This window comes from Podarcis tiliguerta, assembly GCF_965153285.1.
Source record: "Podarcis tiliguerta genome assembly, chromosome: Z".
Taxonomy (NCBI): Eukaryota; Metazoa; Chordata; class Lepidosauria; order Squamata; family Lacertidae; genus Podarcis; species Podarcis tiliguerta.
Window position 1 is genome coordinate 10,084,322 of NC_139553.1, and position 24,817 is coordinate 10,109,138.

Here is a 24,817-nt window from a genome sequence, read left to right on the forward strand (position 1 = left end):
TTCTTGATTTCATTTAATAATAAAATATCATGTAGTTGTTATTATTAACAGAGAAGGCTCTGCACCTGACTGTATTGAGAACCTAGAATAAGCATAGTGAAAGAGGAACAGAGAAGGGATGGAACCACTGCTCTGGTCAAAGTATTGATTTCTTATACTATCTTGTTTATTATATGTTTTGCTGCTATTTTATTGGGACAGTTTTGTGTTTTAATGTATGATTGTTATTGTAATGTATTGTTTCTTTTTGATTTTCTGTTATACTTCATGATTGTACAATTTTGTAAGTCACTTGGAGATTCTTTATGTGACAGGCAACTACTAAATTTATTAAATCGTAATAATAATACAAAACATCAACAATTGCATCAAATAAGCTAAGTAAAACACCTTTTCCTCTTCTGTAGGAACTTCGGGAAGCAGAAAAGTTCTGTATGCTTGCTACTCAAGCTTCTAAAGATCTTGCCAGAGCAGAATCAGAAATAGAATTGTTGCAGAAACTTCTGAAAGAAAAGGAGGAATGGGTAAGTTATCAGTCCCCTTACTGTACACATTGATAAGAAACACGAAATAGAGGCAAGAGTGAAAAATTCCTACATGAATATGAAAACTATGAGGCTTAGTGATGTGTCTCCCATTGAGTTCTAAAAATTCAAGTCCTGGTCAGATATATTGATTTCAAGGGACAGAAAATCTCAGTGATATACAAATGTTCAAATTGACTGAGCCAGTAATGATTTAATCTGCCTGGAGAGAGAGAAGTCAGGACATGGCATGTGAGGCCAAGACTTGCTCATTTTAAACCCCTTTTCAGAAAATAGGATCAAAATGGCTTGTAGAATCTTCGGCTACATTTTTTTTTTTTTTACATTGTGCACTCTGATGTTGCTTTACTCCAATGTACACAAAGGCAAAACATGAGAAAATTTGACTAAGATGCTTTTTAATAGTTTCAGAGTGAAGTGGGAAAACCTGATGCCGAGACTGCAGCTTCTGCTTTTCAGAAAGAGGAGATTGGTAAATTAAAGCAGCTATTGAAATGCCAAAAAACAGAAATTGACCGACTGCACCATGTACTAGATCAACTTCAGACAGGTAATGCTTTCCTTCCATTTTTTCCTGGAGCATGGTTCAGTTTTCAAACTAATTCAGATGTCTTCCCATCATTCTCTGTCCAGACATGTGTTGTTCCACCCATTGTCCAGGACCAGCAAGGTCATGTAGTCCTGCTTTGTAGACCTAGGCAGGCAGACGAGGTTCCACCCTAGATTTTTTTTTACTGCCTCTCTAGGACAGAGCAGCTTTCTCATAATTTGTCTTCCAGTGGAGGGTGGGGGTGGGTAAGTGTTGTTTCTCAGAGTCTTTAAAAGAAACAATTGGGGTCTACTCAACTAAGTTATACTCAGAATAGACTCATTGAAATTGATGGATTTAAGTCATGCCCATTATTTTCAATGGATTTACTCTGCGTAAGACCGGCATTGGATACAGCCCTTGTTTTTTCTTCCTTCTTAAGTTTATTTTCCCTGTTATTTTTTTCGCCCAAGCATGGGGCTGCTAGAGATTGCGCATGTCAGCAAAAAGAAAATAGTGTATGAAAGGAAGTCATTTAAACTGCTGAGATGCAGATTTAAAAGCACTGCTTTGAGTGTCAACCTCCTTACTAACCATCACAGCAGAGGAAGTATTGGTAAAAATGGAATGCTGAGCCTGATTTTTTTTGTGGGGGGGGGGCGGGTTCTTTAATTAACTGTAGTCCTCACAAATATAATGGGCTAAAAATCTAAATTCTTCTACAGGCAATAGGGAAGAAATTGACAGCATATTGGATGAAATTGCTGCACTCAGGCATGCTATATCTCACCAGAATGACGCTATCACTAGCATAATGAATCCACTGCAACGGAGGGGCCATCTGTATTATGTGCCATCATCGCAAGTATGAAAACTAGAGTGGCAAATGATTGAAAGGAATCAGATATGGAGATCTTTCCCCACCTGCTTTAGAAGCACTTAAATTAATTTAGAAAAATCATATTCAGAGATAACTTGTAATTTTTCATTAATATAGTTGGGAAAGGTCATTTTATTCAAAGTCCTTTGCCTCAAGGAGAGCCCCTTAAAAACAGGGATTGCCCAAAGTTAACCATTGAAATATTTTGAGCCTTCTGAATCTGAGGCCTAAACTACACATTTATTTAACAAAATTTATATACTGCCCAGTTGTAAAAAGAAAGGTTTACGCTTTCCTTCAATATGACACTGCAGAGGCCAGTTTGTACAGGAGGATCAGGTGGCCAGCCACTCTCCAGATTTTGGCTTTTTCCCTTTCTCAGCCAATTCCCTCACCCCCTTGGATAGCAGACATGTGGAAACATGCCACAACCTGGAGAAAGAAGAAATGCTGCAGCTTCTGATAGCTATTTGTGATGAAAATATATATGCCATGCACAAATAGCTGAATATAAATCTTTACTTGTCAGGCTGGCAACATTTGAACAAGTATTATTTACAAAATCCTCCAGACAGTGTCTGCATGAAGTCCCCACACCTGTCACCTTCACAGTGCAGACAGAATTACATAGGATAACCAACCAACTTCCAACTGCCAGCTGCCATCTCCTTTCTCCAATACCATCTATTCTTTGTGAAATACATTCCCAATGAAATTACATTACAAATACTAACAGTTTGTTGAATAGCTTCAAGTTGAGGATTTTCCATAGCAAAATGGCTGCATTTATATGTTTGTCTCCTCTGCAAATGGTAGCACCTCATTTCCATATTGATGTTTGTTTAATTACAATACTGGCTTGGAGAGCCAGTGTGGTGTAGTGGTTAAGAGCGGTAGTCTCCTAATCTGGGGAACCGGGTTTGCGTCTCCGCTCCTCCACATGCAGCTGCTGGGTGACCTTGGGCCAGTCACACTTCTCTGAAGTCTCTCAGCCCCACTCACCTCACAGAGTGTTTGTTGTGGGGGAGGAAGCGAAAGGAGAATGTTAGCCGCTTTGAGACTCCTTAAAGGGAGTGAAAGGCGGGATATCAAATCCAAACTCTTCTTCTTCTTCTTCCAAATACACATGGATAATCCCCTGTGAAGCAGCAATGCTTAGACATGGACTGCAACTGGCTAATGAGGACTCGCCAAGGCCGACTCCAGTAGCAAGCGAGAAGGCAGAAGTAACTACTCAGCCCCTGGACAACCAACTATTTAACAAACCCGATACTGCGGAAGTAGAGGCCTCTACTTATGAAGGCAACAAAACACTCAGCAGATCGAACAGCGAGGAAGAGGAAGCGTGCAGTATAGATGATACCCCCCTTCAGTCCTGGCAAGCCTCCAGACAGGAAAGAGATTGGAATCTGATCCTAAATCCCCTAAAATTGGTATTCACGAACTTCTCGAAGCCTAAGGGCTTCCTTACAGGGAAACAACGAATAATGAACTTTGTATCTAGCCTAAATTACATTCTGCCAGGAATGGTTAATTTTAATGATATCACCTCGGTGGAATATCTACATTATGATGGTCACTCAGTGAGAGCACTGACCACTTTTAGGGATCAAAACCTGGCCAAGTTTGTGTTTAGGTCAAGACCTGCCTTTTTAAAAGCACGGATAACAATACTTAGGCTCTTTGAAAATAAGGCTCCTTTGAGCCCCCTCTTGAAAACTAAGCAGGCAAACCTCAGAAAGGGGAAACAACTCCCAAAATCCTGGCCTGACAAACAGAATCCGCAATGCCTTGTGAGCAAAGGTGAGGATTTCTTTACTATGGAAGAAAATATCCTAATTGACCAATTCTGGATGTTTCCACCATTAATACAAACTGACATCTTGGGAAGACTAGACAAGCTAAGAGATAAGCTGGCCGAGAGAGCTTCAGACAACGAGGTTATTAAGGGGGACCAAAAGAAGACCACAACACGTAATCTTCAGATTAAAGCGGAGATTAACTTCCCACCAAGAGAGATTGTGCCACCCTCCAAGGAGAGCACTCAACTATCCCCCCGAAGGAGAAATATCCCTAAGGTGACCCTACCAGACGTATGGGATAAAATGAGATACCTAGATGAATCAGAATTGGGCCAAAATCAGGCCGCAATAGAATACCCACAGAAGGAATTTACGCACAATAAAGATCCGGTGTGCACAAACGTGAGCACTTTGCATCCACCTATTGAAATCATAGAGCGGCTGGATAGCCCGCCACTCAAAGACATTAGGCGACCGATACACAAAGCGACAAACCCTAAAAGTACGTTAGCTAATAATTGACAAAGACTCGACTATGAAAAAGCCAATCTTAAATTCTTATCATGGAACATTGCTGGTTGGCTCAACAAGGCGACTGACCAATCATTTGTCAATTTTATTCAAGATCATGATATAGTCTTCCTGCAAGAGACATGGCTAACAGGGGATTTAGATGTAAACGGTTTTGCCTCATTTTCGCTCGCAGGTTCACCAAGCAACAAAGGGGGACGAGTTAAGGGTGGGCTAGGCATTCTAATATCCACAAGGCTGAGAGCATCTTTCGTCAAGCTGGAGCCTCTGAGCAGTGTGGCCATGGCACTATTAATGAAATGCAGATATTGCACACTTCTATTGATTAATATATATGCCCCTCCCCAAAGAGGCAAGCAGCTTATCAAAAATACCTGGCATAGGCTAGAATCATATGTCGATGAGCTAATGAATCAAACTCCTGCAGCGGCAGTGCTGCTGGCTGGGGATTTAAATGCCAGAATTGGCCTTACAGACGAAGCGTTATATGCTCATTTCCATGATGTACCTCCCATTTCCGAAGAATTCCATTCTATTCCCCCAAGGCTCTCAAAAGACAAGGGCTGCAACTACGCAGGCCTATGCCTTCTACGTTTTTCCAACAATCTGGATCTGACTGTATTAAACGGTCGTGTTGACAGAGAACCCAGTGGGGAATTTACATTTATATCTAACATGGGAGCCTCCACTATTGATTACGCCCTGGTGTCATCTAACCTTTTGAGCAGAGCACGGGATTGTAAAGTGGTGGAGAGGGTTGACAGTGACCATCTACCGCTCTGTTTAATACTGGATGTAAGAAAAGATTTATTTTGTTCTGATAAACTTGCAGCCCCATGTTTTGAAAACATGGAGCTAAGACACTCACGTATTAAATGGTCCAGCAAATTGAGTAATGAAATATCGGAAAGACTTCACTCAGATACTTTTCTTGCCAGAAAGGAGAACCTTGTTAATTCCCCAACTCCTGAGGCTAGATTAGACATGTTCCGGGAACTGATTTCGTCCTTACAACCTTATCTGACCAACAAAAAAACGCCACGGCAATCTCTACACTCTAATAAATCCAAACCTTGGTTTGATCAAGAATGCATGGCTATGAAACGCCTTCTGCTGGATAAGTACAGGAACTATAGATCAGCGAACTTACCTTCGCTTCCATTAGACTGGTTTGAGTTAAAACGCAGTTATAAAGCTTTGATTAACAAGAAAAAGCTCCAGGCACAAAGGGAGGAATGGCAGTGCCTAGTGGAGGCCTCCCAAAGGAAAGATTCTGCCATGTTTTGGAAAATAATTGCAAAAAGCTGGAGAGACTCCCCAATTGAAATCGAATACTCTATACCCGCGGGAGCATGGGAGGCCTATTTCCTCTCATTATACTCATCAAACCAACCGGTCCCAGCTCTGCTTCCTACTTTAAGTGAATTTGGCGAGGAATGGCCCCCTGTAACCACAGAAGAAATTACTGGCCTTATTCAATCTCTTAAATCAGGGAAAGCCCCGGGTGCTGATAATATCCCACCAGAAATTCTTAAGGCAAATGTTGAATGGTGGGCCCCTGTGCTAGCCGCCTTGTTCACTAGTATAAATCAAGCGGCTATTATCCCCGAGGACTGGGGTTTAGCCATCATCATTCCAGTATACAAGAAAGGAAACAGAACTGAGCCAGCTAATTACAGACCAATCAGTCTATTAAGTATTATTAGCAAACTGTACGCTGCTCATTTATGTAATAAATTAGTGGAGTGGATGGAAAGAGAGCATATCCTATCAGAAGCTCAAGCTGGTTTTAGAGCAAAGCGTTCAACTATAGACCAGGCCCTTATTCTTCAACATCTGGCAGATAAATACTCTAGAAAAGGGGGGTCTTTATATGCAGCTTTTGTGGATTTTAAATCGGCTTTTGATCTAATACCAAGGGACAGACTCTGGGAAAAGCTTGGCGCTACAAACATAGATAAACGCCTACTACGCCTTATCCGTGGTCTCTACGAAAATACCAGGGTGAGGGTAAGATGCGATCGAGCAGGCCATTTAACTAAAGAAATTCAAACGCACTACGGGGTTAAACAAGGATGTGTCCTCGCGCCAACGCTATTTAATTTTTATATCAACTCTCTAGCGGTAAATATGGTGAAAGAAAATGCCCACCCTCCCAAACTGGCAGGTATGCCCCTTCCGGTGCTTCTGTATGCGGACGATGCAGTTCTACTCTCCTTTTCCTGCGTTGGCTTGAGGAAGCTTTTGAGATCACTCGCTGACTATTGTCAAGCGGAACAACTATTAATAAATTACAGCAAATCTAAAATTATGGTGTTTTCAAAAAAAAGAAGGAAACACAAATGGAGAATTAATGGACAAACTATTGACCAGGTAGCAACTTTCAAATATCTGGGAATAACTTTTCAGGAAAGTGTCTCGTGGCACCAACAGATGAAAAATGCCATTGCCAACGCAGGAAGGGCCAATAAAGCCCTCACAAGATTTTTTCACGGGAAAGGGGGTAAATACGTTCCGGCGGCCACCCAGGTTTTTACTGCAAAAATACTTCCACAACTCACTTATGGATCCCAGGTTTGCAGTTTTAAAAATTTCGCGCCTATGGAGACATTCCAAACAAAATTCTATCGGTGTTTATTGGGGATCCCCCCCTGTGTATCTAATATAGCTGTCCGCTTAGAAGTTGGACAACCACCCGTTAACGCGCGGTTGTGGATTCTAAAGATACACTACTGGTTAAAACTTATCTTTTTCCCGGCCGGTTTGGCTCCTTTAACACTCTTAGACACCTTTCATTCTACCTGGAAAGCATCCCTGTTTGAAAAGATAAGAAGCTTGGGATTCTCCCCGCAGATCTTGATAGCGGCAGGATATGAGAGAGCCAGAAGTCAAGTGCTCCAACGCATTAGGGACATAGAGCTGCAATGTCATATGGGCAGAATGGATAAACATGCCACAATCAGAGACTTTGGGAGAGGGTTCTCACCCGCAAATTATTTGGCTGATTTACAAATACCTAAGTACAGACACTCCTTTACCCTGGCTAGATTTAACGTCCTGCCCTCTGCCCTGCTGCTAGGCAGATATGAGGGCAAACCATATGAGTCACGTGTTTGCCCATGTGGTTCATCGGAAGTAGAAACAAGTCTGCATGTACTGCTGCACTGTAGTTACTACGAGGATCTACGCCTGACCTTTATTGCCCCAGTTCTACAAAAGCTTAAAAATGAATCAGAACTCCAACGTATGAGAGCCTTGGTAGAAGATAAGGTTCCTGAAATTACGATCAATGTTGCCAAATTCTGCGTAGCCGCTATTAGGCGCAGGAAACTAAAGCTTTCCAAAGTCAATATGCAGGCAAATACCTAATTCTACTCATGCTGCCTAATTTTAAATTGCTGTTATGGCCTAATCTGTATTGAAATTGTTCTTTGTTTTCTCTGGTGTTATGTTTTGCTGACTAACTGTACAAGTTAACCTGGTCTGTGACCGTTTAATAAATTTGATTGACATGGACTGCCTTCATTTTATTAATAGAATTCTTCAGTTTTTGTGCAGTGCATTTCCAAACATGTTGCTCAAGTCAGTAACTTTTTGCTTTGTGTGTGTTACACCTGCTTGGAGTTTAACCCAAGCCACCACTCAAAATGAAATTTACTTAGTCAAATCTCAGTCACGTTAGTTGCCACTTTTAATAGGCTTATATATTTATATAATCACTGCTGTTGTTTATTTATACATGGATAGTTGTTGCATGCTTTTCTGTTTGTGTCCATGTATATTGATCAAGAAGCATATACTTTCAGGCAGCATAGTGTTGTCCTAGTGTTGGCTATTCATTGTAAATACCGCTTACTAGAACAAAAAAACTTTCTGTGATTTGCAAGACAGTATAAAATACTGACTTAAAATACCAATCAAATATGGAAACAAGAGACATTAAAAAATGAAAATATAAAATAAAATGAGTATTTTTAAAGGACTTATATCTACTAAAATCATGTGTCAAAAATGCATGCCTGGTATGTTTGCTGGAACAGAAATGTTTTTAGCAGATAGTTAGACATGTTTAGCTTGGTAGAAGAGCTAACTTTGGCATTGACCAAACTATTAACTAGCTTATCTAAGTTGCACATAGGAGAGTGTTTCCTTCCTTCTGCTAGTGCCTTTAGATTTTTGCACCTTTGATGAATGGCCCTTGTTCACCTGTCTTTGCCTTGAACTCTTCCAGTTCCTAATCAAAGAGCACACAGATGGCAGAAGGGACTTTCTCCATGTAATATTTGCCTCAACACAAATTGTTCATTATTCTTACTTTCACTTTCTTAAAAATGTTTTAAAGACATCCACTCCTGCATCTCAGAGTACCAAGGATTCTGGTGTTGGCCTGCAGTGTCCTATGTTGACCCCAATAAAAAAAGGGCAGAGCAAGAAGGAATGTTCCATGTGTCCTGCTGCCAGAGGGTGCTTGGTGCATGCACCAGGCAGGAGTGACCTGCAAGACTCTCCTTCCAATGGAAGTAAGTCAGCTGGCTTGTCTTCCCGTGTCTGGCAGTTGTTCTTGTGCTTTTGTTCATGGCTGTCTAGCAAGAAGCTGTTCTCTGTTGGTGTAGAAAAGTCACCAGGTTGGCCTTTTCTCCTCTTGCTAGCTGAAGAGGCATGGAGGAAAGCTAAGATAGTTGTCTTCTTAGAACCCCTTTCTGCCTTCCTACTTTGAAGCCTGGCATGGGCAGACCACCCTATTTTTGTAGCCATTCTTAACCAATATCCTGATTGCATAGGAGCAGCTCCATATATATTGCTCTTACGTATTGCTATTCTAGAGATTATTTGTTACTGTATTTTATTTTTTGATAAGTATGGCCTATTAAAAGCCCCCCCCCCCCCCAATTTTCATCATGGCACATAAAAGCGTTTCATAAAATTGCAATAAAATTAGACAGGTAAACAACAAAAAATAACATCAAATATATAATCAACTTATTAATTTTATGTATCTTATCATTTTTATCGTGTTTCTGTCCCCATCTTATATTGAGGGCTTTTGAACTATGCCTTTAATCTCTTAACGTGGGTTATTTTTGTTGAAACCCAAAATTCAGGGATCCAAGAAAATGGAGAAGTGAAGATTCACAGTGCCTCATCTTTTGTGCCACCCCCTGGCTCCATCATTTACACTCTGCTTCCAGATGGTGCTCCAGCCCCTCCAGCAACAGTGGTGTGTGGCCCAGCTTCTCCTGTCTCTGCCAATGGAGGACCACTTGCTGCTACTACAGTTATATATGGTTCATGTCCTGCTGGAGCTCAGCTTGTATATAGCCCTCTTCCTGCTAACTGTTCAATGTCTTTTGGAACACATCACTGCAACATACCTGAGCATCATAACTTGGTAAGATTCTTGGCTCATTTGAAATTAGAGTAAGTATTTTGCCTTCCCATTTTCGGCAATGGGAGGGAATTAACTGTGTCATCCCCAGAGCTGGTTTCTGGGATGTGATTGAGAAATGAAGATGTTTAGGACGTGTTCTTCAATATTTTCCACCTCTTTGCTGGTAAAATGACCACACCAGTGGAGTTTCTGTAGGTGGGGGCTAAGGGGACATCAGTGTCATCCTGTTGAGATACCTACATTTTCACTGGCAGAGCAGCACTTACACTAGCGACTAGAAGTTCCTTGGGCCCCTTAGTCAGCAAACTGGTGAGGCTAAGATTTTTCCCTTAGCCAGGAGTTTATAATTTTTTAAGACCAACTGATTTCAGCTTTATAAAGAAGACTCTTTTTCCTACTGAGTCTTTCAAACAAGGAAATATGTACAGCAGAGCTTTCCAAACTTCATGTTGGTGACACACTTTTTAGACATGAATCATTTCGCAACACAGTAATTCAGTTCTACTAGCGAACCGGAGATTCCAGCCCCAGGTGGAGCAGTCACACAACACACCTACACACTGCAGCCGACACACTAACGTGTCATGACACACAGTTTGAAAAGCTCTGATGTGTAGTAATGTACTTTGCACATATTGGGAGAGAAGTACCAGCTGATAACACATGTTGCCAACAGTGCATCATTTTGTGTAGAAGTAAATTGTGAGTATATTCTTAGAAATAAGTATTTACCAATACTGTAGGTAATTCCAGGGAACTGAATCAATATAAAACTGGGGGTTTATTCTTTCTCTTTGGAAGTCTTTATATATCCGTTTTGTTTTATATATCTGCAATTGCCATATTTTATGTAAAATACACTAAACCTCAAGAACGGGTACAAATGGTTAGCTGCAGCACAGTTTTCCAGGCATTATTATTTCTATTTCACTTTCATGTAGTGAACACTATAATAACTGATGCTGAGATTCATATCTAAATATACAGTGCACAGAGCCATGGCCAACTGTGACTTCCTAGGTTGTCTCTGCCATGTGCTTCCACATCTTTTCAGACATGTATCTTCATTTCAGATCTTTCTCTGGTATGATTAACACAAAATGCTTAATGATCATTAATAAAACTTAGATGAAGCTGAGGCATCTGGCAGATGTTCACTTAAATTTTGGTTTAACACATCACAGAATAGTTAAAAGCACCAGCAAAAGCCTCTAGAGCAGTCTGATTTTTTGCAACTCACAGCTTTATAGCTTTTCATCAGGGACAGTCCTTTATAAACCTTGGTTAATAAGCAATCTTTAACCTTTGTTAATAAAACCATAGTTAAGCTGCTGGGCTGGGTTCACACAAAACACTAAGCTGCAGTTTAATATACCATAGTTTAATAAGCCATGGTTTAGCATTCTGTGTCAATCAGACCACTGCTCAATGCACATCATGCAGTGAACATGCTGGAAGCATCATGTCAGCAAGTGAAGTTCCCTTATATAATCAGCAAGAGTAACCGTTTCATTGCACTGTTTATATTCATCTGTTGCAGGAGAACGAAATCTCAAGGCTAAAAGACAGCATAGAAAACTTAAAGTCTCAACCCAAAAGCAGTTGTCCTAGATCCTCTCATCGTGAACATGATCAAGAGATGGATGAATTGCATCAGGGCATTCAAGATCTGTTGAATGAAAGAGAAGAGCTGGAGTACCAAGTAGCAGAGCTGCGTAGAATAGCCCAGAAACGGAATAAGCGAAAGTGAGGATGCTGTATTAAATCTTTAACAAGTCTCCTAAGTATTTTTCCCTCTTAGCTCTCCACTCAACAGTGCCACAGAAGCCTGTTGTGTATGTGCTTTCAGCAGGAAGAATCTAAAAACTCCCTGTAGGAAGTTGCTTTCTTCCAAATTAAATTGTCCAGTTCTGATTCAGTGTTGCTTACTTTGACTGGCAGTGACTTTCTTGGGGTCTCAGGAAGAAGAAATCTCTCATCACATGCATAGTGTTCTTTTCTTCTTGCAACTCAGCCCAACTCCTCCACTTCAGTCTACAGTATATTGGGGGTGAAAGTTGAATTGCCACCTGCTTACCATGACACAGTCCTATTTTGGTTCAAACAAGTCATCCCCCCCCCCCGGCCCGCCCAGTTGAACTTGCCTGCCCATCTTTTATTTTAGTTTGCCCACAGATTTCTTCCAATGTGAGATCCTTTACCCATAGGGTAGTTGCTCCCCCCCCCCTTTTTTTTTTAGCTGTGGAGAAAGTAATAGTATAGGGTTGCAGTATTGGGGAAAACAGTGCTTGAGTTCCCAGGGGTCAGCCACTTTTTGTTATTGTTTTTAGAAAGCTATATAGGGAGATCAGCTAAAATTGAGGGAAAGACAAGGAGTGGGACTTGTGGGTTTTTGTTTGGGTCACCTTCCTTAAGAGAATCTAGAATTTTAAAAAGCTATTGATGGCTATTCACTTTCTGCATTAACTTCTTAACCCTCTTGTGTTTTAGAGACTTCATTGATGGGCACCTGAGTGGCCTGATTTCAGAACTGGAGTTAGAGAAATCTCTCCAGCACCATGAAAACATTGTGGATGAAATAGAATGCATAGGAAAGACTCTCCTAAAACGACAGGCAGAACTCAGGGAGGCCGACAGACTTCTTGCTGAAGCTGAAACTGAACTTGAAAATACTCGGGGGAAAGTAAGGATTTTTATTTCTTTGTTTCAGGAAGATGCAGAGAAACTTTGAATTACAAAGGAGATCTTAGAATTCCCCACATCTCTACACTTTGGCTACAAGTAGAATAGTAGTATATGAAATAGGAGGTTTTTTTCTAATGCTTTTTCTTTCTCTAGACCAAAGAGACTATTCAGAAATACAACAGTGCTAAGCAGCATTTGTCTCGGATGGAGAAAGAAGCTGAAGAGCTTGAACGGCGGGCTCAGGTGATGGCTCTGAAGCTTGTAAAAGCAGATCAGCAACTAAGGTAAACCAGAAATGTTAACATCACATTATTTGGTCCTATATAGCAAGGGTGGTCATGCTGTCGTTTAGGAGCCACTTGTGGTTTCTGGGCAGATGCACCACACATAACTGAAGAAAGATAGAAGCTACACACTTGTTTATGGTTTCACTGGATCCCCTCATTCACCACAGTGACTATGTAACAGCTACTCTGTGAAAGGGACTAGAGTGACAGGCAGACAAAGACCACCCTGGTTTCTGGATCAGCTGGGAGCCTGTTACAAATGACATGATTGTTTTAATTTTTTTATAATGCAGCTGCTTTGGTAGGAATCATCAATATTTCATTAATAGTGTTGGTTTGTTTTCATGGTGTTTTATTATAGGCCTCATCTGGAGCCTATTTGAGCCAGCATCCTATATACTAATAGCAAACTCGGCCTCAAAGTGTGCATCCTTATGTAGGACAAATAGAACAATTGTCTCATAACAGGGATATATTAGCAGGCTAAAGCTGGGATGGGGTAGAGGAAATATACCCCTCCAACAGCCCGGTAAAAGTTGAGCATGTTCAATAAAGTTAATGGAAGTTGATGAGAAAGTTCCGGTTCTGCATGCATACATGTCCTCACCACATCATCTGTCTTCCAGACACAAGCTGTGGGGCCAAAGCAGCTAGGTAGGGTGTACTCACTTTAAAGTGATTGGTGTATTGTGGGTTGCATTGGCTGCATGAAGATTCTGAAGTTTTGTTCTTTTGTCTTAGATTCTAGAACTTGGAACTTTGATGGCCCATGATTTAAAAATAAAAACCCTCTAAGAATTTGGACCTATCATTACAATGCTACTCAAAAGCAATCAGCACTAGAAAGAGTTTTTTTAATGCATTTCAGATTGCTTCAGGCAGATACAAAGGACCTAGAAGAGCACAAGATAGAACAAGAAGGGATTCTGAAGGAAATCAACAAAGTTATATCTGCAAAAGATTCTGAATTTCAATCCTTGAGCCAGAAGATTGAAATATTGACTGAAAGGCAAGTTAAATTGGTTTGGTTTCAAACTCAAGTATGTGAAAGATCATTTTTTCATGTTAACTAAGGCAGTCCATGAGAGTTTTTGTTTTTAATTCACTTCAAAAAAAATCCTCTTGCTACTTTATACTGCAACTAATTCTCATAATATGATACTCCAAAAAGAGCCGCACATAAACAAACAAATACATTTGTCACTATCTCTGAAATATGCCTACACTTGGAACAGCCTCCACCTCTCTACAAGTCCTCATTGTTCAAACTTGGTGTTGTGAAAGACTAGATTCTAGTCTTAGAAAGGGGGTGGCAGAAAGAGAAATAAAAGGGATGACCCTGCCCATTGGTGACATATGCCACCCCAACAGTAAATGAGGCCTTCAGTAGAACACAGGGTTCCCCATTCCTGAACTAGAGCTTTGTTCTTCATTTGAGCCTCACACCAGGCCCACCTATTTAGATATTCCTATCCTCTCTCAATAAATTTGTCAGCTGCTCTCAGTGGCTACCAGTACACCAGGCCCTAGAAATTCTCTTCTGACAGCAGTGTGCTTCAATGGACATGTGGCATCAGCAAGAGAGGCTGATTGGATGCTGAGATGAACTGAACCAGTGATAGTTCCATGTGGCTGACTAGCTCAGCAATTCAGATGATCAACAACAGACCACAGCGTATTTTCATTTCCAATAATAATAATAATAATAATTCTAAACTTTTCTAGCCTTCAGAAGCTGCAGGCAGATATACAAGTTGCAGAAGGTAATGAAGATCACCACCTCCAAATTCTTAAAGAAGCAGAGAATATTCTTCGGAGCAAAAAGAGTGATCTAGTGAGGCTGAAGGATCAGGTGAGTAGAATTGGTGGTACAGCAAATCCTTCCTGACCCACGCTTGGAAATGCAAGTGGCCCAAGATGCCAGGCCCAAGAGTAGCTTTCATGAGACGGGCAGAAGTCATTTTTACTGACCAAAGAGACTGAAATATATCAATCTTATTATCTCACTTATTGCTTTTTTTAAATAAAGCACCTACAGTTACTAAGTACTGTAGAAACATTTAAAACATCACAAGCTTTGCTATCAGGTTTTCAACCTAAAGGCAAACACAAGATACGTTGGCGAGGAAAGTGAATGAAGGTCATTTGAAAGCAGCCATAGTGAACAAATGTGTCTTATGGAGGTGCTCAAATGCAAGCATGAAGAGAGCTGGATGTGAGATGGAATAGGAAAAGGGAATAGAAAGGCATAACTAGAAAATTGGTACTTGCAGAGTGAAAGAGGATCACATAGGAAAAGAAGATAGTTGTACAATGAGGCATTTGAAAACTCATATTTTAGTCTAGGGTGATCTCACAGTAAATCAGTAGAAAAGAAAAAGAGATACATCGCCTAAATATAAATATTTATAACATTTATAGATATAAATATTTATAACATTTTATGTTATAAAATGTACATGAGAGGGCCTGTTTGTTTGTTGCTTGCCAACAGCAGACTTCACACTCATAGGGCCCCTGCACCTGTTTCCCCTGCTGGAGCTCAGCATTTCTTTTTCTTTTTTTTTAATCTGTGACCCCCTTTTAGCTAACATAAAACAACCCCCTTCCTTCAAACCTGGCTCCTCTAATTGACTTTTCAAAGGGGTCAAAATGTTGTGACTATTAATTAGAAAGAAAATTCATGGCTTAATAATAATAAAAAATGTTTTAAAAAAGTGCACTGTGCATGATAAACTGCTGTGCTCAGTAGATCATCCGGTGCAGTGCTTGCAAGATCATGCCAAACTACTGGGCAACTGTGATGACATGCAGATCATGTAATAAGCTGCATATAGTCTTCTCGCCTTCTGAACCTAACACTTAATACTTTTGTATTTTAATATACTTTGTTGTTTTTTACTAATAGTGTGTGTGTATGAAAATCCCACCCTGAGATGTTCATATGCCCCCTTGGGGATATATCCCCCTGCTGAGAAACACCACTTATATGTGGTAATGATTGTGGTGGTGGTGGTGGTGGTGGTGATGATAAGTATTTACGTAGTACATTAGGGTATTCCCAAAATATAAAAATAATATACAGTATTATAGACTTACTGTTTTGTCTCTTTACTGAAGTTAGGAAGGGAGCAGGAACGGGGGGGGGGGGCGGGTAGGGATTTACAGACAGAATAATGGACTACCTGAGACTACCTTGTGAGTTCACAACCAGGAGTGAACTTCAAAACAAAATCCCCTTAGCCCAATAGCTCAGCCATCACACTCAATCAGCTCTTGAGAGTAGCAAGTGTCCTCTGTTCAAAGAATCTCAGAGGTCACATAGGGAGTGCATAGTCCCAAAGTGTGACTGATAAAGACCTACATTGTGTTTTTCCCTCCCCCTTTCCTCATTTTTGTAGACTGCAGCTCAACAGCAGGAGCTGCTAATTTTGGACAGACTGCTTGGTCAAAAAAATAAAGAGCTCCTCCTCCTCCAAGAGAGCATTGCCCAGAAAAATGCTGGCCTAACAGAAGCTCTTGGGCATGGCGAAGCTGAAGTGGCTGAAAAACGGCGACAAATAAAGGTTTTCTAGTCTCTTGTTTATTTTGAAGCCAGTTTGGATTTTTCTTGGATACTGTTCCCTTTTGAAGGTTTATATTGAAACTATTCCATTGTCTTAAGTCAGAAAAATTGTGAATGAATATCCAGCTGATAGTTACAACAATTTGAATTTTGTAAGTAAGATTATTAGGGGTTGTATCCCATGCTAGTTTTACTCAAGAGTAGACCCATTGAAAGTACTGTGCATAAATTAGTCATTTTTTTTATTTTCAGTGGGTTTACTCTTGAGTAGAATTAGCATTGGCTATCATGCTAAGGTTGCAGTCCTGTTCACACTGACCTGGAAGTAAGTTCCATTGAACCTAATGGGTCTTGCATAGGACTGCACTAGGGATGGAGGAGAAATTCAATTCTGATCTCACTTATAGGCGAATCTACCTAATTCACTCTTCTTAAAATGTTATGCAAACTGTAACACAGCCATTATTTGAAAATCACACTTCTCTGAATTTTGCAATACAGTTCCCTGGCCTAATCGTTTATAAAACAATGCATATACTAGGGCAAAGTGTACATAAAATCATTACTGTCAGGGAAATAGCTTTGCAAAAATGTGTATATCCAGGAAAATTACATACAAACATGTATATTAAGAGAAAGTCATTAGAATGCTGATGAATTTACATGAGGACTTTTTTAAAAATTGGAAACTAGTGTGGAATATGGAGAATAGAACTTAAGATTGGAAAACTGAGAGAAACCAAAATTGACAGATTCACCCATCCCTAAACTGTACTGTCTGTAGAAGCATACTTTTTAAGCATGGCAATTTTTGTTCTTTTGCTTAGGAAGTAAAGTCTTTTCTAGAGGATCTGAGTGTTCAGAAAGGAGAACTCAATGCCCAACTAAGTGAGAAAAGATCCCAACTTTCTCTAGTAACTCAGGATATCCAAAAAGAGGAGGAGAAATTGCAAGACGTCTTGGGGCAAATAATGAAGCATAAGACAGGTTTGGCTTAAAATGATTCCTATTTTCTTTACAATATACCCATATTTGCAAAAACAATCAGGTGACAAGATCGTGGGTTGCTGTTCCAATAATTAAGCTAATTGCTTAGAAACAACTAAGAAGAGAAACCAAAAACAGCTGGCTTAAACGTAGGTTTCTTGCTTCTTAGGTTATTTGATTGGGGATAGTTTAAAACCTTGACATAAATATGAATGTTGTTCTAAAGCTATTCCCAAGAATGCATGAGAATGCATGGGACAGCACTAACACTGTGTGAGGAATGTTGAGCTAACAGTTCTGCATGGTTAACAGAGCTACTTGAAGTCTCTTCTCTAGCAGCCTCTGGCTAGTTGCACATATCTTAGTTTTTGACAGGGGATGTGGGACAAATCCCACCTTCAGACCCCACACCTGCTGGAAGGCTACAACTTTTGCAGGATCTCTGTTCCTCTATATAAATATTGCAAATGAGGATCAAATCTGGACAGAATGTGATTTCATAGGTTGTGTAAATTCACAATGAAAAAATTATTCATAAAGCTCTCACCTACCAATTCAGGGCTTAAGCCTGTCTGGCCCAGTATGGTAAGGAGCTTAAGCCTCCAGAAGTTGTTGGGCTCCAGCTCCCTTCTCCCATCAACTACAGCCAGCATGGTGAAGTCAAGGGTGATTGGAGTTGGATATCAGCAACTTCTGGAGGGTTGCAGGTTCCCAGCCCCAGTTCCAATAGGGGGGGACTTTCCCAGCATTATTATCTGAGGGTTTTTTATTGTTGATGTTTAAACTGGAGATAGTAAAAACTGATCCTGGGGGGCTGTGTATGATTCAATTGGCTTATTTGGAACTTACCTGGTTTTGTTTCTGCTGTCAAATTATTAGAACTCAGGCATGTTCTTGAAATGTTGTGCCTCAAAAATGATGAACTAGAAGGCCTAAAACTCCAGCAAAGCCAAAAAGTTAATGAGTTGGAAAAAATGCAAGTTGCAGTCCTGGAGGTAAGTGAGGGTTCATTTTGCCATGATTCATACAAGAGAAAAAACATTTTACAGAGCAGCTTGCAGGCATCTTTTATCTCAGCAAGATCTATGTTCACACATTACCTTTATCAGTTCTATCCCATAGGTAGGCTATATGGAAATGACATAGGAAATGTGGTTTCCCAAACTTATTCATAGTATCAGTAGGGCAGTTATCGAGTTCAGGTGTATGAAAACTTTCATAAGTATGTATCCTAAAACAAAGGGGCTGGAATAATAGTGTACATAAAGCTATGTCCTACTAGGCACAAGGCAAGCATGGCAAATAGGAGCACTGTGAAGTAAAATCCAATCTGCTCCACTGTTTCATTTGTGTTTAATTTCTAGAAGAAACTTGAGTTGGAGACTCTCCAGCAAGCATCTCAGCAGCAGTGCAGGGAAATGGAACGTCAAAGGCAACTTCTTGAGAGGGCTCAACAAGACACCGAGAGGCTTAGTTCCCAGCTCCATTCTCTGCAAAACAGTATCAAGGCATTGAGCACTGAGAAGCAGAAGCTGGAAGAAAACTGTGAGAGTCTAGAGGAGAAATTGTCGCAAACCAAAAGGTGAAGGGGAAATGTTGCTTAGAAAAAAATATATTGTGGTATTATGAAGGAGATTCTCTTTTTGTATAATTCCGTGATTTTGTGGCGTGATTTTTGTTCTCTGGATTGGGTAAAGGAGGCCTCCACTAATGGGTTAAGTCTTTTTTCCCATCCAGCAATTTTGTAGACTATCCACTGCCTTCTGGTCACTCCCCAGTTTTCATTTGTGGCCTAGCCTATAGGCAGAAATCTGATGGGGGGAAATGAAAACTTTTCACTTGAGAAAAATAAGTATAAAGAAGATAGAGGGGAGCACGACACTTGGAAAGAATCTGGCATGAACATGCAAGCATTAGGTTAGGCTTGAAAAACTTGGATGGGAACTGTGTGGGAATGAGTGAGAGGTAGACCAGTGCTTCTTTCACTTCAGAGAATGTACTTCTTTTCTCTGATAAGCTGGAACATGTGCATAGGAAGGCAATATGATCTAGGGTCTAGAAGCCAAGCCTTATAAGGAACGGTGGAAGGAGCTGGGTATGGTTAGCCTGGAAAAGAGACTGAGACCAGATATGATATCCATTTTCAAATATCTCAAGGGCTGCCACATGGAAGAGGGAACAAGCTTGTTTTCTTCTACTCTAGAGGGTAGGACTCAAACCAATGGCTTCAAGTTACGAGGAAGGAGATTCCAAATAAACACCAGAAAAAATTTTCTAACAGTAAGAGCTGTTTGACAATTGAACAGTCTCCCTCGGGAGGTTGTGGGTCTCTCCTTTCTTGGAGGTTTTTAAGCAGAGGTTGGATGGCTATCTGCCATGGATGCTTTAGCTGTGATTCCTGCATTGCAGGAGGTTGGACTAGATGACCCTTGGGGTCCCTTCCAACTCTATGATTCTGTGTTTCATGGGGCCACTATTGTTTATTTAAATAAAAGCATGCAGTAGCCAATTACCAGATTGCTATATACCAGGGACAGGGAACCTGTGTACTGGAAACTAGCAGTATAAACTTTATTAATATGCTCTAAAATAGCAGTTATGGCTCAAAAGTCCTGGTCAACTTGAGATCTTTTTGGTGATGACCGCTCTGTATTCCCATTTTAATGTTTACAAGGAAATTTAGTCTTGTCAAAAATATCAACATGAACCCAGCATAAAAGTTTATCTTATCTATATTTTACAGATCCTTGGCTTCTGCCGAAGATAACAATAAAGCCACTCGCACCAGCATAGAGAAAATGGACTTAGAGGTCCAAAAACTGCAGCTTGATATTAACCAACTACAAAAGCACAAAATGCTTTTGAATGGCAACATTACTGACTTACAGAAGCATATTCATGGTAAATAATAGCTTTCCGGATTCCAACAAAATAGTCATCTTTTTTAAATATATGCCTAATGTATGGAATTTCTTTCCATATCCAGTATTTGCACCTTCCTAGATTATTTTATTTTCTTTCAACGAGCTGTAAAATGTATTTTCTGTAGAAAAGAAGGAGGAACTGAATATTTTGAAGACTGAACTGAATGATTCCAGGCAGCATCTTCAACTATTGGAACAGGTTGGTTTGTAGCATTGGAATATAACAACAAGAAGCCTACAACTGTATTGAAAGAGGAAGCCTCTATCAAAAATTAACAGCCCAATCCTCTCTGTGCTTAACTTGGGTTTATCTCCCATTATACTGGAAGCTGCCCAAAAATGGCTTGGGCAACCCAGTCGTATTGGCAGGGCAAAAGTAATAAATAATAGGTGGTGGTGGTGTTCAGCTCAAAGGGATTCATCTTCCGAATAAACATACATGGGCTGAGAGAAGGCATCTACAAATATGCCATTTTGAGAGTTGTGACTGCAGTTTTTCACCTATGGTGTGAGCCTAGCTCATGCATTACATCATTGCTTGGCAGCAATGGTGCATTTTGTAGGTACCTGAAGTCTCACGGCTGAAACATGTTGGAGTGCAACATTTATTTGCATGTGTTTCCTTTTTTGTGTTTTGTTTTCTGGATTTTCTTGCTGTGAAATGACAGGATGTGAAAAATGCCACAAAGCAAAAAGAGGAGCTACTTCAAGAACAAGCAGCTCTGAAAGACACCATAACAGAATCTTCAAGAAAGTGCAGGGAATGTCAGGAAATACAGAAGAGGAAGGAGAACGAGCTGCAGAAGCTTTGCAGGGAAATAGAAGAGCACGAACTACAACTGAGCAAACAGGAGATGGTATGTGTTGCTCTCTCTCATGAATTATCTGCTCAGCTTGCTTTCTTCATTTTAAAAGAATCCAAACTGACCAGTTCTAGAATATAAGGATAAAAGTAAAGATAAAGGTACCCCTGCCTGTACGGGCCAGTCTTGACAGACTCTAGGGTTGTGCGCCCATCTCACTTAAGAGGCCGGGGGCCAGTGCTGTCCGGAGACACTTCCGGGTCACGTGGCCAGCGTGACAAAGCCGCATCTGGCGAGCCAGCGCAGCACACGGAAACACCGTTTACCTTCCCGCTAGAAAGCGGTACCTATTTATCTACTTGCACTTTAGGGGTGCTTTCAAACTGCTAGGTGGGCAGGAGCTGGGACCGAACGACGGGAGCTCACCCCGCTGTGGGGAATATAAGGATAACTCATCTTTAAGACACCAGCTCTAAGTAAATCCATTTATAGAGTGGGAGCTCAATTAGAGAACGTATATTCTGATCTCAGGGATCATAAACTGCTGTCTTGTGCTTAATCTGAACTATAATCCATATTCTGAGTCGCAGCAGCTCTATGAGATCTAAGTAGGAATCTTTCCCAGTCCTTTTGATTAGAGGGGCCAGAAATCAATCTGGCACCTTTTGCATATAAAGCATGTGTTCTTTCACTGAGCTGTGACCTTTCCCCAGTTACTTCCTAAATTTAAATACAGTAATCAAAGTGTTTATCTGAGAATGATGGATGACATCCCCATATTCCATACTGGAAGGAGCAGGCAAGAGGATCCCCTGGTCCTCTTGTTGTCTCTTGAGTGCTTGCCTTTTCTTGGCCTTGTGTGTTTCGTATTGTACATTTTGTAAGCTGCTGTTTTTTTACCCATCGTACCTCAACCCAAAAGAACTGTTTTGACCTCCCTCCCAGCAGAAGTCCACCCACATCCTCCACCTGGTTGTGATGCTCTGTAATGATAGCAAGAAAGAGCAATGTCTTCATCAAGTAGAGTCTTTATGGAGTGGTTGGGCAGGGGGCATCCTTCCCTGGCCCCAATTAACCCTGAGATACTGTATTAGAATTTAAAATACCTTGCATAAAATGTATCAAGCTCCACTTTGAAAAAGGAAAATTTTCAGCTCAGAGCTTTTATATGACTAAAGAGACAGAAAGAAGAGCAGCTGCCTGTGAAGGTCAATCCCCACCCCTGCACCCCACCCCTTGCAATTGAAGGTTCACTCTTGACGTGTTGTCCTTGGCCAGGTCCTTCATCACCTCAGGGAGGACATACAAAATGAAGAAAAGAAGCTGGAGAAATGCACAGCTGAACTGAAGGATCAGAAACAGCTGTTGGAAAAAGGACTAGCAGAGCAGCAATACCAGCTGGAACAAGCAATTGCTAAAGTTCAAGGAAAAGAAGCACAGATCCAGAAGCTTCAAGAGGAGTCGTCCTGGTGCAGAGCTCTTGAAGAAACAGTCAGCAAAACCCGTACGTTGAGATAAAGGCTGCAACAGCCACTGATGCATTTTTATAAATTTACTTTTTAAAAAAAAAAGTATATGAAGAAGTCCTAATATAAACTCTGTGGTATCATGGCCTCAATCCCTGGATAGTCATAGTCTCAAAAGAACCTTGTGAGATAGGTTTAAATGCTTCTCTAACCTCTTTAGCAAAAGGGAAGGATGTACATGTAATAAATTAAGAATGCATACAGTACGTAATATTTTAAAATTGAAAAAATACTTCTTCACTATATAGAGAACTGAAATTTGGTACTTGCTTTTCTGGTGACATAGGCTGAATGAATCTTCTTGATTCCAGGACATCAGCTTTCTGAAAAAGAACTGAAGTTGCAAGAAAAAAATGGTGAGGTTTTATCCCTCCAAAGGGAGCTAGAACTCTCAAAAGCCAAGGAGACAGTGCTCCATGATCAGATTCAAACTGAGCGGGAAAAGGCTGAAAAGCAAATAGAAGGACTGAAGGAAGCCATCAAAATGCAGAAGGCCCAACTCGAGAGAGCACTTCATGTATGTGGTTTTGTTTTTGTTGTAATAAAAAATGTGATAGTTGGTTGCACCTAATTCCCACTGAAATCAATGGGACTTGGCTGCTTCATTTCAATGGAATATAAATTCAACCAATTTAGGCTGCAATCTAAATCTGCTTTGCACCAGATTGAGGGAAGGGGATGTATTGGAGGGAGGTACCCCAGTGAGGGACTGAACAAGCCCAGGATTCGGTGGTCCCACTGTTGCTATGTTGTAGGCCTCCTCTTTATGAAAAATTTGAGAGGTAGGTCAGTAATATTATTATTATTAATAACAACAACAATAATAATAATTTATTTCTACCCCACCCATCTGGCTGGGTTTCCCCAGCCACTCATTACTGTTGGGGAGGGGAGAGTTCACCCAAAGCCATCTTCTGACTCCTTGGCAAGGTTAAAGTTAAGCTGTTCGCAGGTCACTCTATCAGCTGCTGCAATCACATGTGCATAATTAAATGTCATTTGCCGTGGGTTGGGCCCTGTCAAAGCACTGTTACCTGGATGGTAATTATCATGCCAAGTTTTTGTTTCATAGGAGCATAACTGTTCATCTGAAGGGAAACAAAATATAAAACTGTGAACATGCCCACCCACCAATTTTTATTTTAGGAACAAAAACAGGAAAACCACTGTTTGCAAAAAGAAGTTGCCTCCATAGAGCAAGTGGCACAAGACAACCACCTGCGAGCAAAGCAGCTTATGAGGGACCTTAGCCAGATCCAAGTGGAGTACATGCAGCTCAAGTCACAGGTAGGTCTTGGATCCAACAAATTGCCTCTCTATGATGCGCTACATCCTGCAGAAAGGTGGGCAATTCCACCTTCCCACCTTCCTCTGTATTTTTTACACTAAATACAAAAGAATAGGGATCATCAGTAGGGTCGATGACCATTTCATGTGGGGGTTCCGTTCCTGGCCCTTGTGCATGTCAGCAGAGCGCATGTAAGTGCGCCCTGCACTGCCCACGTCACCCTTTTAGTGACATGTTTTGTGACATTTTCAGTCACTTCTGGGTTTGGCACTGTGCGCACATGTGCAACCACATGTCTTTTGGACATGCGTTAATCAGTCGTTGCCTGTATATCTATAGTGCAAAAAAAGTGGATGGAGAGTTTTCCTCGCTGTTTCCCATAAACAGTAAAACTCAGGATTATCCAATGAAATGCACATTCAGGGTGAGCAAATTATTGTAATGTAGCTACAAAATCTGTGGCTCCAAGCTATGATTTCAGTAGGAGAATTAAGCCTGGGCTCAAATATTTTCTGTTGGTTTACACTCTGGTTGGATTATGTGCCATCTTTTATCATGCCCAAAGAAATCAAACTCCTCATAAGGAGGAAATTGTCATCACCAACAGTACAAGCTGGAATTGTGTACAGCAGTAGGTCTTGCCTATATTTTTAATACTTAAAGGTGGTTGTATGGAAGTAGCTAAGGTGATCTTTGTAATTTGATAAATTAGTTTTCATTTGGCCAATTTTGTGCCCACATGATTAAATAGCTAAGTTTTGACTACTATGTCATCCAGCCATTAACATAGGTTGTTCAGTTACTCAGCAGATTCCATACAATCACTTGTGGGGCTATTGCCACAAACACAACCAAGCCAAGTCACATGGAGATGGCAGTTACAGGATGCAGCTGTTGCAATTTTTGAGATAATGGAGGCCTGAAGAAAGACAATTTGCATCTGTGATGTTACCATTACCTTAAAAAGGTAAAGGTAAAGATACCCCTGACCGTTAGGTCCAGTCGCGGACAATTCTGGGTGCTCATCTCGCTCTATAGGCCGAGGGAGCTGGCGTTTGTCCACAGACAGCTTCTGG

The 24,817-nt window shown here is 40.8% G+C and overlaps 1 protein-coding gene across 6 annotated transcripts in view; it reads left to right on the forward strand.

The window, feature by feature from the left end:
- The window catches only part of CNTRL (centriolin), a 68,294-nt gene that overhangs the window by 37,792 nt on the left and 5,685 nt on the right, over nt 1-24,817 (forward strand). For all 6 annotated transcript variants that reach the window (XM_083422815.1, XM_083422814.1, XM_083422813.1 and 3 more), the window contains 20 exons: nt 408-524; nt 951-1,095; nt 1,800-1,939; nt 8,630-8,807; nt 9,390-9,676; nt 11,217-11,422; nt 12,167-12,359; nt 12,515-12,645; nt 13,517-13,657; nt 14,374-14,500; nt 16,050-16,214; nt 17,041-17,200; nt 18,080-18,195; nt 18,565-18,782; nt 19,944-20,101; nt 20,250-20,323; nt 20,793-20,981; nt 22,206-22,431; nt 22,765-22,970; nt 23,600-23,740. In XM_083422815.1, the coding sequence (XP_083278941.1) occupies nt 408-524; nt 951-1,095; nt 1,800-1,939; nt 8,630-8,807; nt 9,390-9,676; nt 11,217-11,422; nt 12,167-12,359; nt 12,515-12,645; nt 13,517-13,657; nt 14,374-14,500; nt 16,050-16,214; nt 17,041-17,200; nt 18,080-18,195; nt 18,565-18,782; nt 19,944-20,101; nt 20,250-20,323; nt 20,793-20,981; nt 22,206-22,431; nt 22,765-22,970; nt 23,600-23,740 (3,318 nt within the window). The remainder of the gene's footprint in view (nt 1-407; nt 525-950; nt 1,096-1,799; nt 1,940-8,629; nt 8,808-9,389; nt 9,677-11,216; nt 11,423-12,166; nt 12,360-12,514; nt 12,646-13,516; nt 13,658-14,373; nt 14,501-16,049; nt 16,215-17,040; nt 17,201-18,079; nt 18,196-18,564; nt 18,783-19,943; nt 20,102-20,249; nt 20,324-20,792; nt 20,982-22,205; nt 22,432-22,764; nt 22,971-23,599; nt 23,741-24,817) is intronic.